The sequence below is a fragment of the Leptonotus elevatus genome, chromosome 1 (assembly GCF_054856555.1).
Source record: "Leptonotus elevatus isolate MCC_2025b chromosome 1, RoL_Lele_1.0, whole genome shotgun sequence".
NCBI classification, from domain to species: Eukaryota; Metazoa; Chordata; class Actinopteri; order Syngnathiformes; family Syngnathidae; genus Leptonotus; species Leptonotus elevatus.
In genome coordinates this window covers 28,959,092-28,972,842 of record NC_141239.1, presented here as the reverse complement: position 1 = coordinate 28,972,842, position 13,751 = coordinate 28,959,092, and the positions used below count along the sequence as shown (strand labels likewise).

Sequence of the window (13,751 nt, the reverse complement as noted above, 5' to 3'; positions counted from 1 at the left end):
GTCCTTGTGCGTTGTTTAGCATCAGGCACGTTGTTGAACAGCTAAGGAGGGTCCTTGTGCCAGTATTTACGGAAGTAGTAACAACGTCGAGATATTCTCCTTCCTAAATCCACTATGGTTCATAGCACTGTACGTTTTTCTTTTCTGCCACTGGTACTGCTGTCTTTCTTTGGGCCCATGGCGAAGAAAATTGTCGTGGAAAAATCCAAATGCACTCGCAAATGTACGGAACACCTCCGGGAGTATTAACCCGCTCTGACTGGAAATGAGCAGCGCTTCGTCTCCACGACCGCACGTGAGCATTCGGCATCACTCGGCATCACTCGGCTTCACTCGGCTTCACTCGGCTTCCCGATCAAGGTACGTTCGGGTTTGCTTGGGTGTTCAAACTCCGAGAATGAGGTCAAACTCCGAGGCATTTTTTAATGCAGATTTTTTGGTCGATGTCCGATTTGCACGAGTTCCGAACTCGAGTTTCCACTGTACTTGGGAAAATGCTAGCAATGTTGCCTTTTTTTTTTTTGTTAGGGGTAAACCAAGTAGCTGAATCAATTTATGTTTGTACATTTTCTGGACTGTCAATTTGAAAATGTGACCATGTCCCTAGTTTTCAATAAAGGGATAGAAATTCAAAATATTTTTTTTAATTCAATTTATTGGTTGATTGAAAAAACAAGACATTATTAAAATAATTATTAGTTGTACCCCACTGTTGCCTGTTCAGCAGGAGGATGTTAATGCCAAGTGAAGTGAGCACGTTGCCACTGGTAGTGTCTGCAACAGCACAACACAGACACACTCCACCTAAAGAAGTTGGCTAGAAAAGCTAATTCTAGAGTTGTTTGGGAAGATTCTGAGAGTCGACAAAAATGACATGAGGAGACACGAGCCAACGTGGAGAGACTTTTCAAGCTCTTGAAAGAATAGAAGAAAAGCTATAAATAATCTTTGATTATCTGAAAAATACTTTGAAGGTGAAGCTGAAGAGAATAATGGTTAAAAAAAAAAAGGTGAAGCCGAAGAAATGCAAAGTTAGCTCACAGACAGGCACTCATGTCTGTGAAATAGGGACAACTGGGAAAAGTCTCTAGGCGTCTCAAAGACACTTTACAGAATAGAAACTGGAGTCGATACAAAGACTTGCAATGCCAGCGCTTAGGTAGGCACGAGTCAGAAGTTTAGTGAGCCCCTAGATGATTGTCTCGGCGTGTCTCCCGCTTCGTTACGGCATATAAGGTTCTGTCTCTGTTAAACTTTCGCTCACATAAAAGCTAAAAGTGTGGATCGCGACAAAAGTCATGCAGGTAAGGAAAGCGGCTGTTCTGTAGACGGTGGTGGCTTTGGAAGGGACAGACATGAAAATGGTGTTCCTTCCAAGGATGAAAATATTCAATTACTTCAACGTTTTACACAGTTGAAACATGTTTTGAATTTGAAAAAACAAAAACCCATGTGTGTGTGTGTGTATATATATATATAATAAAGAAGGGTTCTTCTGTGAATGTGCATAAGAAACTGGTTTGGTTCAGTAATTCCAACAAGCTTAAGAACCACTATCTACCCTAAACTCAAGTTGGAAGACAGCTGCAGTTTTCCAATGGTGCAGAATTTGTCCGCTGGCGAGTACCATTACAGACCGATTTCTTCAATACTGCAGGCGCGTTAATAATGAGCCACGATATAGCGGGGTTCCTTGCATTAATCATTGTAAAGTTGATTTTATGAAATCCAAACACTACATATTAGTTCCCATGAAAGCCATGCTAGGAGATTGAGGTGTATATTCGAGGTACAACTGATGACAAAGCGGGTCTCCCAAGCCAGAAGACAGTCACAAAACCCTGAAGCAGCGTGGGCGAAGTAGCTCAGGGCACATGGGAAATTGCGTGGTCAAGCGGTTTGACAGCCAGCCAGTGTTGTTCGCGCTTCATGTCGAGCAAGCGCAAGAGAAGACACATGCCAGCCTACTCCAAGGAACTTCAATCAGCTTTAACAACAGCTGCAGCTTCAGTAAAGGCTGTTATTTTGCCGTATTGACAGTACAGAACATCCGGCCATTTCTGATATTTCCGCAATGCAAATGCTTCCTTTGATGAAAAAAAAATGGCGTATTGTATTGCTTTTTGCCTGTAACTACTACGACTAGCATACAAACCAGTCAGATTGTTATAATAGTCAAACAACATTTAGTCACATTTTGAAAAAAAAAAATCCTTACAAATTAAATTATAACGTCCAATGCTTTTGCATGAGTGGAGAGATTTCTTTCACTGAATTGATTGTCATTTTGACTTGCAACGTACAAGCTCGGCTAATTAGGGTCGCAACGGATTTGAAGATGATTTGATCTGAGAGCAGAAATGTAATATATTTTTAATGTTCTGGTAGGATTTACCCACGGACTTTTATGTTGCTGATACGTGAATCATGTCAACATATGCATGTGTCATGGTCAGTTTTTTTTTCAAATCTAATTGACGTAGTTCCTTCAGAATAAAGGTAATAATGAAACTTGAAGCAACACGACGGCACTGTGAACAGTTGGGTGAGGATTTTTTTTTTTTATTGTCCTACAGTCCGTGAATGCAGCAGTGACGCGCTGCTCGATAGGAAAACAAGATGGCGAACGTGGTAGGTTTGTCTCTATCTCATCTTTCTATTTTCTATTACAAACCCAACAAAGTCTTCATGTCGTCACAGTCAGGTGTTTATTTAGAGCTGACCCGCTGGTGAAAAGCTTTAAGATCAAAGTTGTGCTAAAAGTCAAAGTAGCTTGGAGCGAAGCTAGCCCAAGTTTAGCTAACTTGCGTTCAGCTGCACTTTTGGCATCAAAGAAAGGAATATACGCACAAACTATTACATAATTTTTATGTGTTCCGTTAAGTGGCACGCGTCAGTCGAGTCAATTAGGTCTTGCATCTGGTTGTCATAGTCATGACGTCGAAAAGTCTTAAAGAACATGAAGTGTGCGTGGAGCCTAACTTTGTGCGAGGACGCATTTGCACAAATATCCATTGCGCAAAGCGAATAATGATGCGCTACCCAAATTAGCACCTGATGGTCGAGAGAGGCGCGAAAATGACGAGTTTGTCTTCTGAACAATCAGGGGGAACGCTGCGACATGCAGTTTGACATTTCGTTGCAACCAACCATAGAGCTAAGTAACCACTAGAGGGAGCCTCTGCTGGTTTAAATTCTAAATCAGTTTTAACATAAATTTAACATTCATAGTTTGTGCTTAAATGCCACAAGTAAGTACTTGGTAGCTATTGTAAACATGTCTTGTAAACCACCCATCCAGCATTCTGCCACTTGTGCAAAATTACAATTCACAAAAACATTTGGCTGTAACAACATAAGAACAACAGCTTTTAATAATCCAGAAGACAAAACTCGATTTCACAGTTTAGCAAATTTTCAATGATTCGATTTTTAAAATGACGATTGTATCGAATTAATTCGATTTATTGCCCAGCCCTAACTTCAAGTAACACAACGTATGTGACAGTATGATGCTATCTCCCTGCATAGAATTATACGGTGTAAAATACTGAACAGTATGGAATGCTTATATAATAAGATACATACAATAAATGAAGCAAAATTGTGAGAATTTAAGTTTGCTGGAGGTCAAAATGTGACCTGAGGACCAAATTAAAAAACAATTTATCACTCTGTTGTTTACTTTCGCCTCGAACGCTTTTAGGTCAAAACTGGGAAAAGCCAACTCTGATATATCCGACTTCCGACCATCTTTGAATGCAGCATATATACAGCAGTCTGCTCGTGAGATGGGAGGGGTAAGATGGCCACCCTGCGGCTTCAACGGCTTGCACGGGCGTGTATGGGCTATCGGCTATCCTGTTATATATACAGATCAGTGATGACAATGCTTATCCATTGAAAAGTTCACTGCCGCCGCAAGTGGTGTGCTTTGTCTTAACTCTTTGACTGCCAGACGTTTTCAGAAAAGGGATGCTGTGGGTGCCAGCCGATTTAAGCATTTTGACTGATCTTTCAAGGTCCACAGAAAATTTTGTGTTTGGACTATGGAAACACACATACTACCAAATGAAAGATTGAACTCTCATCTTTCATCAGAAAAAAAAGTTTGTTTCTACCTTATTCCGTTCTTCAGTAATCAACAATAGAAAATAGTTAGTTTCACCCAAATGCTCTTGTTTTGGACCAAAATACGGAGAAATCAAGCTTTTAGTGAAACAATATTATTTCATGCACTCTAGTGAATTTGACACCTTTTTTTTTCCATGAATGATGCCACAAACATCTAAACAGTGCTTTACTTATGTAAAACACTACCACCAACAATGAAAAAGTGTTTTTTGATAGCAAAATACGTTTATTTACATTCAACAGTGTAACAATTTGACACAACAATTTGGCAAACTATTTACAAATGTGTGCAACTGTGGTACTATTTACAATTTTATGTGGATGTTTCAACCACAGTTTTTCTTTTTGTGTAACACTCCCCTGCGTGCAAGGAGACGCAGCAGGATTTGCACAACAGATTAGTTTCACTGTGATTGCCCCTTCGCGTGCACTTTCTTGCCGGGAATAGCAAGTATATACTGCAGTGTGTGTTTGGCCATGTTGTCATCAAGTCTACTATCAGGATCATGCTACGGTTACGTTACGGTGGTGTTACGTCTGGCTTCCTCATGTCCTTCAGTTCCTATACCGGGTGGTAGATGTTCTGATCCATCTTATCCACTCCATTCATGGTGGCATCGTAGTCCAGAACCAGTGTCTTCTCCGTGATCAGACTGTACCCGCTCCTCCGATGAATATGCATTGGACTCGGGGTACTCTTCATCGTCCGATTGAACGTCCGCCTGTGCTCTGTTGTGCTCCGTGTTTTCCGGCGTTAGCATCGCTAGCCGGTGAGGCTTTATAACGTGATCCTAGCCGCGCGTCAACGCTTCCAACTTCGGCGTCAACCTCGGGAGTCACCACCACCACCACCACCACCACCACCACCACCACCACCACCATCATCATCATCATCATCATCATCGTCGACATCAATGCGCTGTTTAGCATTAGTCGATGAATGAAAAATGCTCAAGCGTGAGCTGCTTGCAACCGGTCGCCATTGTTGCTTCATCAGCCATTGTCCCCTCAACACTCTAGCTCCGCCTCACGTCTTCTACTGACGCCCACCCAATCTTGTCCAAAGAGAGTCATCGCTGCTATCCAGGGGCCAAAACTAGTCATTATACTAACTAGATCTGCTTGATACTTTCAGCACAGCTGCCCAAGGCTTTCCTCCACCCGTTTCCAAAAAAAACATAATGAACGTCTTTTAACGTCTTTGGCGCCCCTCCGTAGGTTTTTACCAAACATTATTTAACGTTTTTGGCAGTAAAAGAGTTAATACAGGAAGTGGTATGTTGACTTGACTGTATAGGTCGTATTGTGAATGAAAATAACACTTTGTTCTGATAATTACAGTACGCTCCAGTGTTAACGGTTTAAAGGCTGAGCTAGGCTTTGTGAGTTTTGATAAGTTAGTTTGGAACGTGTGACCCCCCCCCCCAAACAATGTCAGTGCATGGTAGCAGATAAGATCACCAATCACCAATCAGGAAAGGTACTTTCTGCCACATGACATGACTCGCAACTTCTCTCTGTCGGCCAGCTCCCCGACGGCGACGCGGCGCCAGTCAAGCCGGCTTCCAAGCGCCGTCGCATCTTGGACTCCACAGCCATCGTCCCCGTGCCCATCTACTCCAACAAGGTCGGTCAAAAATGCAGTGTGGATATTTATCGACAGGGCTTCACACGAACATTTTTACTGACACCACAATTGGCCTTAACTTAACATTTTAGGGCACTCGAAGGAAAATTGCACACTGTATATTGACATGCAAAGCAAATATTCAACTTTCCTTCCATTTTTTATGCATTACTGATGCATACAGTGCCTTGCAAAAGTATTAGCCCCCCTTGAACTTTTTAACCTTTTGCCACATTTCAGGCTTCAAGTAATTTTTTTTTTTTTCTGTGAAGAATCAACACTAATGCCACTTTTCCATTTACCCAAACAGCCCCACACCACACCACTCCGTATCACCCGGCACCACACCGCACGGCCTCCGCTGCTTTTTTGTTAAAAACTGTATTGTGCAAACTTGCGCTGTACTATTCACACTCAAAGCATGTAGGGTTCTGCCACAACGTTTCCCAAGTGGTGAGTAAGTGCCACTGTTTTTCAAAATATGAGTTGACGTTGCATGATGTGGCGACGTTGCAAAGTGCGGCCCATCAAATGCGCAGAAGCTTTCACTTATGGAATAAAAATCAATTATATTTTCCGCTTCGAAGCTCTGTCGGAACCATGTTTGGGCCGTCCATGTTTTATACACACATACTTTTTTTTGCAGACTCCAGCAGTAATACAATGGTGACTGGCACGATCTTTATTTCTTCTGTTAATGCACCATCTAGTGGCCAAATGGCGGTTGTTATTTGCTTTAAAAAGTTTTATACACACGAGCAGAATACAGGGCAATTTTGAGAAGAAAACCTAGAGATGGCTTTGGAACGGACAATGAATAATTACCAAATATTTTGACATTACTTTTCAGTTTTTTTATTTGTAAGAAAAAAAGAAGTTTAAAATATTGTACATATTTTCGTTACATTTCACGCTTCTGTCCCACTTGGTGTTGATTCTTCACAAATAAATCCATTTTATGTCTTTGTTTGAAGCCTGAAACGTGGCAAAAGGTTAAAAGTTCAAGAGGGCTAATACTTTCGCCTTGGCACTGTACTAGTGTTGTCACAATACCAAATTTTGACTTCGTTACTATACCTGCATAAAATACCTCGCTACCGGTACTGAAACGGTACCTCAACAAAAATTCTAAAACATCAGCAAAAGCAGCAAAATTTAAAATGGCAAAAGAACTACAAATTATTTTTATTTATTATTAATTCAAAATATTGGGATGTATATATGTTAATTTATGTACATACTGTATATATTTATGTTTATACAGTATGTGCTTTTCACATTGCATGCCATATTCTTGAAGTACTGTATTTGACTACATTTGATGTCTTCCGTTTTAAATATTGGCAATACAGTGGCACTCCAATGATTCAATGTAATGTTGCTTGAGTGTGCATGCATGGCTCTGCTCTTCTCCATTTCGTTCCCAATTAGTCAAATGCGTCATCAAATACTACAAACTGGGAACAAAATTCACATTCCACTTATTTTTTAAGGGAAGTGTCAAAAATGCGTCACAACCTGTGTCTGTTGCTCTATCAGTCGTCTGAGCTTTTTCTATGCATAACAAAGTTGGCGGGCTGTCTGGTATTTATTTTTTTAAGTAACCGGTACTAAGAAAAAATTATACAGAGCCATTTTTGACTCCAAAACATCGAAGTACGGTACTGGTACTGGTACCGGTATCCTGTGCAACACTACACTGTTCACATTTTATTTTAAACATTAACGATCACAGCTTGGTTACAAAAAAAAAGTCAAGTTATTGTTTAAGCCAAGTGATATCATCTCGCTTGAATGTTTTGTTTGTTTCCAGGTGAAGAGCAGCCTGCTACTGAAGGCGGAGCTTCCAGTTTTGACAGAAAAGGAAAGAACAGGTTAGAGTGGGTCAGTAAAGACCGGCTTGTACTGACGCCTTTCAATGCCACTTTTTTTTTTCTCTTATTTTTCCCCACAGACGACGTTGACGATGTTGATAATCTATGGTTGCAGAAGACGCATCAGAAAGAGCGAGTGCACACAATCAGCATCAGCGACTCTGATGACGAACAGGAAGTGTGCGTGTCGCACCAGGAAGTAGCACGCGCACCCACGCAATTCTTCATCTGTGTGTGTGTGTGTGTGTCAGAAAGGAGAGTCTCTCGCTGTCACCGCCCCCACCCCCAGAAGAGGTTCCCTTCCAGACACAGTCACGGCATTCCAAAAAGAAGATCAAGTGAGTGACTTTCTCTCATAAGTCGAGCTGCACGATATGACCTTCAAATGAAATGTAACATTTTTCCAGAAAAAACCTGTGCTATATTTCTACATACATAATCTACTCAGGGGTGCACCTAACAGTTTTGACGTGGTTCTCGTAAAGCTTGAATGCAAAATAATTGTGCGTTTAATATTGGCTGTGCATCCCCGACTTTACCTCATTGACTGCCATTGACGGCGATAGACGTCAAAAATTCATTTGAACTATTTCTATTAAACATTTTTTCCCCACTTTTGTTAACAATAGTATGAAAACCTAGAATTTTTTTTATTGTACATTTAGAACAGATATCAAATTTGCCATTAATTCTGAGTTAACTAGTAAAGTCATGCAATTAATTATGATTAAAAAATGTAATCGCCTAATGCCCCTAATTTTTAATAATCTTTTCTCTTCTTTTTTTTTTTTAACTCTTTGACTGCCAAGAATTTTCAGAAAAGAGAACATGTGGGTGCCAGCTGATTTAAGCATTTTGACTGATCTTTCAAGGTCCCAGACAATTTTGTGTTTGGACTATGGAAACACAGATACTACAAAATGAAAGATTGAACTCTCATCTTTCATCAGAAAAATAAAGTTAGTTTCTACCTTATTCCGTTTTTCAGTAATCAACAATAGAAAATAGGTTAGTTTCACCCAAATGCTCTGTTTTGGACCAAAATACACAGAAATCAAGCTTTTAGTGAAACGATATTATTTCATGCACTCTAGTGAATTTGACACCTTTTTTTCCCCATGAATGTTGCCACAAACACCTAAACAGTGCTTTACTTCTGTAAAACACTACCACCAACAATGAAAACGTGTTTTTTGATAGCAAAATACGTTTATTTATATTCAACAGTGTAACAATTTGACAAAACAATTTGGCAAACGATTTACAAATGTATGCAACTGTGGTACTATTTACAATTGTGTGGATGTTTCAACTACACAGTTTTTCTTTTTGTGAGGTATATTGTGTAAAACTCCCCTGCGTGCAAGGGGACGCAGCAGGATTTGCACCACAGATTAGTTTCACTGCGATTGCCCCTTCGCGTGCACTTTCTTGCCGGCCTTTTTTTCCGGGGAGTAGCAGGTATATACTGCAGTGTGTGTTTGGCCATGTTGCCATCAAGTCTACTCTCAGGACCATGATACGGTGACCTGGTGTTACGTCTGGCTTCCTCATGTCCTTCAGTTGCTATACCGGGTGGTAAGAGATGTTCTGATCCATCTTATCCACTCCATTCATGGTGGCATCGTAGTCCAGAACCAGTGTCTTCTCCGTGATCAGACTGTACCCGCTCCTCCGATGAATATGCATTGGACTCGGGGTACTCTTCATCGTCCGATTGAACGTCCGCCTGTACAGAAGTGCTCGGTTGTGCACCACGTTTTCCGCCGTTAGCATCGCTAGCCGGTGAGGCTTTACGACGTGATCGAAGCCGCCGCGTCAACGCTTCCAACTTCGGCGTCATTCTCGGAGTCACCATCATCATCATCAATGTGCTCTTTAGCATTGGTCGATGCTTTTTGTCTTTGAAAAAAATGGTCGCCATTTTCGCTTCCTCAGCCATTCTCCCCTCAACACTCTAGCTCCGCCTCACGTCTTCTACTGACTCCTACCCGATCTTGTCCAAAGAGTCATCGCTGCCATCTAGTGCCCACAAATAGTCATTATACTAACTCGATCTGCTTGATACTTTCAGCACAGCTGGCCAAGGCTTTCCTCCACCCGTTTCCCAAACAAAAAACATCGTGAACGTCTTTTAACGTCTTTGGCGGCGCTCATTTGGATTTTACTAAATGTTTTTTGCGGTCAAAGAGTTAATTGCATGACTTAAATAGTTAACTCATGATTAATCACAAATTTTATATCTGTTCTAAATGTACAATAAAAAAAATTCTAGGCTTTCATACTCTTGAAAAAAATGTTAAACTAATAGAAATTGTTAAAATGAATTTTTGACGTCAATGGCAGTGAATGAGTTAATGTAATAGATCAAATGCATTATTTGCATAGTGCTACTTTGATGCGCAATGTTAACAAACTCCTAATCTGTATGCACGTGTGTGTCAGCGAGGTGGACAGGACACTGCGCGCCGTGAGCGCCGTCCTCTCGCCCGAGGGTGCGTCCACCAGGAGGCGGCAGCACGACCGCTCGCAGCAGGATGAAGACGACGACGACGTCGTCATCGTGACTGACCCCGGGCTGCAGTCATGTAACTTGCGGGTGCTGAAGGTGCGATGTCGCACCGACGTCTACAAGCTGCCTGTCACGCTGGTATGTGCGCACACGCAAATTGTACCTATTGTAGCACCTTTCTTTAACCTTTGTGGTATAATTTGGAATGTTCACTATAGTTAGTTTTTATTTTGTTTTGGAGCACTCACCACTCCTAAAAGAGAAAAAAAATGTGCCCAGGAACTTGGAAGTGACAAAAGCAGTGAAACCGTTCAGCCGGTAGCGCGGCTGTCGCTTATGACTGATGTCATCCAGTGGCGCTATTTTATTGGCTGCTGCTAGATGACATCACTTCTACGCGGCACACAGTGAAAGGATCACAATTCCCAGACAGTCGTTTGACCTTCCTTCTTCCGGCTAAAGGCCTTGCTGTAATACCAAAATGAATATCAAATTTAACATTTTGAATTTAAAAATCACATTTAAAATCAATCCCAAAGGCTCATGTACTATATTAATTGCCGAATATTAAAACAAAGGGCATTTTTGCTCAAATGAATTCTAGTTAGTTTTGTATGTGTAAAATGTGCTTTCAGTTTTTGTTTTCTTAAAAGCATTTTTATTTTATTTCGTCAACAAAAATATTTCTTCTCAATTTTAGTTTTAGTCATTGTGTAATTTTTCCTTAACTAAAATGTGTCCCCCAGACCACATCGGTGAGCCAGATGATAAACCAGATGGCGGACATCTTGGGCGTGCCCAGCTTCCGCCTGCGCCTGCTGAGGGAGGAGGCAGAGCTTTCTGCCAACGCCAGCGTGGGCGAGTTGGGCCTTAACATCGCCGACATCTTAGGTGAGTCAAATGACATGCCAGGGTTCGACGTTAAGACTTTTCGGACAGGGAGCCAAATTGGGGTGGCCCCTTGGGCAGTAGGTGGGGTACAACCTGAACTTGTTGCCAGCCAATCTCAGACAAGACCATTTAGCAAAAACAAAAAAAAATTATATTCAGAAAATAAGATATTTATGCCAATCCAGTTAGGACCTTAGTCAACAAAGATGCACTTGAATCAAAACCACACACAATCTAAAGCAATATTTAAAATGGACCCTGATGTTGATCAGCTCCCAAACTATAGGAGGCACTGAAGAGAGTCTACGGCATATGAAGAACACTCAGCACAATAGAAGTAGAAGACAATTTAATTAATTATTATTTTTTAAATAAGCTATTGACATCAACAGTTTGGGGTAAAAAGTGTATATACAATACATTTAACAAAATAAATGAAGACAAAGAATCGGGAAGTAGAAAACACTTATTTATGACAGCATTTACTCGTCTGCCATGTTTTTCTGCCCGGACCGTCCGCATATGCAAATTGTGTTTGTTAGATGTGCAGAAAATGTGAGCAGTGCGGAAGTTGCGCGGAGGAGCGCGGTTGCTCAAATGTCATTTCGCTTTCCAGAATGTTTCATTGAGTTAACTTAATATTGTGAAATCTTTGTTATTATGGCTATATATAACAAAAAAGATCAAGTTGACGGACTAATACAGATAAATCTAATAAATTTGATGTACACGGTCCATTCGGGGCATACCAGGTAAACCAATGGAAATGTCGTGTTGTCCTACTTTGATCTGTTTTTTTGTGACGGACATCTTCCTAGATGCCACAACAAGTATATTGAGATTTTTCAGAAGTTCTTTTAATAGAGTAATCGGTCATTTATTGCTTTGTTGTGCCTGTCTAGAGTGTGTCATCATGGCGACGGAGGAGTGCGCCGTCATCACAGTGCGTCTGCAGGGCAAAGACCGAGGATCCACGCGGGACTTCTCCATGCACAAAGTACGTAGCGGTTTCTTGCCGCCTGAGTGGTCGCGACCAGGCTAATGGCTCTTGTGTCGCAGGGGGCGGAGCTCGGTGCCATCTTCTCGCAGTACATGTCGGCGCTGCCCACCGCCGCCAAGCGGAAAGTCAAGTTTCACTTTGATGGCTGCAGCGTGACGGGCAGACAGACCCCCGCACAGCTGGACATGGAGGACGGGGACATCATTGAAGTTTGGACGTGACTCCAAAAAAAGAACTTACCAAAATAAAATGTAAATGCTGTAGAAACAAAATGAATGTATTTTTTGGAAGTCTTCATTTGTAGCATGAAAGACATTAAAGACTGTTTTGTTTAATTGTTGACTTGCTCTCTTAATGTTGTTTTAATGATGGATCTGTCCCATGCAGTGTGCATTTGTGGAAAAAATATCATTGATTGAACAAATTTGACCAGCAATTTGCATTTCGTCTTTTAAACATTAGTAAAGTACAATTTCATTGAACTTTTATGTGCAGTATGTTTTAATTGAACCATTAAGTAATTTTTGAAATATGTGTCTCTTAATTTAACTAAGTTCGCCAAGAAAGGCAATTAACACATTGGCATACGCTTTCTGACTTGGCTGCAGGCAGTAAAGTAAACAAGACTAAAATAGAATAAATACATATTTATCTATTAAATGACTACATGGTTGCATGAGGTGAATAAAAGTAAAAAAAACTGGCCATCTGGCATACAGGGCAGATACCCAGTGGGCTGGTGTCCTTGGGGCCAATGTGATGCTATTCAATTATTTTCCTCCATTTTACCCCGAGAGACCGGCCCACAATTTAGAAGGAGCAGTCCTTTCAATCATTTGCAATAGAGTGCAAAGTGAACCAATAAACATCAGTGGTAGAGCCACGTGGTAGCCAGGGGTGGTCAGGAATCGGGCTGGGCCGGCGGACCTAAGTCAAAATGCCAGGGCCGATTATTTGTGCCAGTCCAGTCTTGCGTTAACCTTGCTCTGCAACATGAATTCTCGTGATATTTGTGAGTTCACAAACTCCGGAGAATACATCTTGTACCGAGCCAGTTGAATTCCACCACTGATGGTTTGGACCAATCACAGAGCGACATTGTGTTTGGGGGTATGATATGCAGCTGTGACGAAAACAGGAAGCTAGCGCCTACGCCGGGACAAACAAACAAAACTTACCTAACTTGGACGAATGAGCGCTGCAAGTAATTCTCTTCTCGCAGAATTACTCACCGTTTCCTTGTTGATCGTTGAACAGCGAGCGGTGCATTGAGCATTTTTAGCTGGAAAAGGTGCTTTTTCCCTCCAACGAGAACGAAGACGACATTTTCATCCTTGGCCGTGATTGGTCTAAACAAACGTGCAAGATGCCGCATCATCCAATCAGCTCGAAGTATTGTACTGAATGTCCCGCCTTCCCCGAGCAAATCACCGTGGGATTGATATTGTGGAGAACTCCCTTGAGTGAATCACAATATCGGTCTTGATAGTGCCAGTTGTCCTGAGTATTCCTCACTAACATTTTAAATGATATTGGAAGAATAATGCTTAAACTGTGTTTACAACGCTGAACAACCACTGGCTGGTTAATTACCCTAGTTGTTTCATAATGGTGGGACGAGGTGGAAATTGAGATCGTCACAGCCACATTTTAAGAAACCAGTCGATAAATTAACATTTCTTTGAATGTTAATTTGACACTTAAACACAAAAC

General features: G+C 41.3%; 1 protein-coding gene across 2 annotated transcripts; it reads left to right on the top strand.

The window, feature by feature from the left end:
• The first annotated feature begins 86 nt into the window (after nt 1–86).
• Nucleotides 87–12,373, top strand: nfatc2ip (nuclear factor of activated T cells 2 interacting protein). Of its 2 annotated transcripts, none has more exons than XM_086089763.1 (10): nt 87–360; nt 2,577–2,631; nt 5,663–5,761; nt 7,575–7,635; nt 7,716–7,815; nt 7,887–7,973; nt 10,081–10,285; nt 10,894–11,038; nt 11,941–12,035; nt 12,098–12,373. In XM_086089763.1, exons 2-10 carry the CDS (start codon nt 2,620–2,622, stop codon nt 12,257–12,259), a joined length of 966 nt encoding a protein of 321 aa, XP_085945889.1. In that variant the 5' UTR covers nt 87–360; nt 2,577–2,619; the 3' UTR covers nt 12,260–12,373. The 2 variants fall into 2 exon arrangements, with proteins under 2 accessions (XP_085945889.1, XP_085945896.1); XM_086089770.1 differs by lacking the exon at nt 87–360 and adding an exon at nt 3,707–3,800 and having other exon boundaries at nt 2,580–2,631.
• The last annotated feature ends 1,378 nt before the right edge of the window (nt 12,374–13,751 follow it).

What these genes read in the sequence shown, in the direction of transcription:
- nfatc2ip (XM_086089763.1), top strand. An exon ending in TGCCCATCTACTCCAACAAG is followed by an intron (nt 5,762 to 7,574) that starts GTCGGTCAAAAA and finishes GTTTGTTTCCAG; the next exon opens with GTGAAGAGCAGCCTGCTACT. An exon ending in CATTCCAAAAAGAAGATCAA is followed by an intron (nt 7,974 to 10,080) that starts GTGAGTGACTTT and finishes CGTGTGTGTCAG; the next exon opens with CGAGGTGGACAGGACACTGC.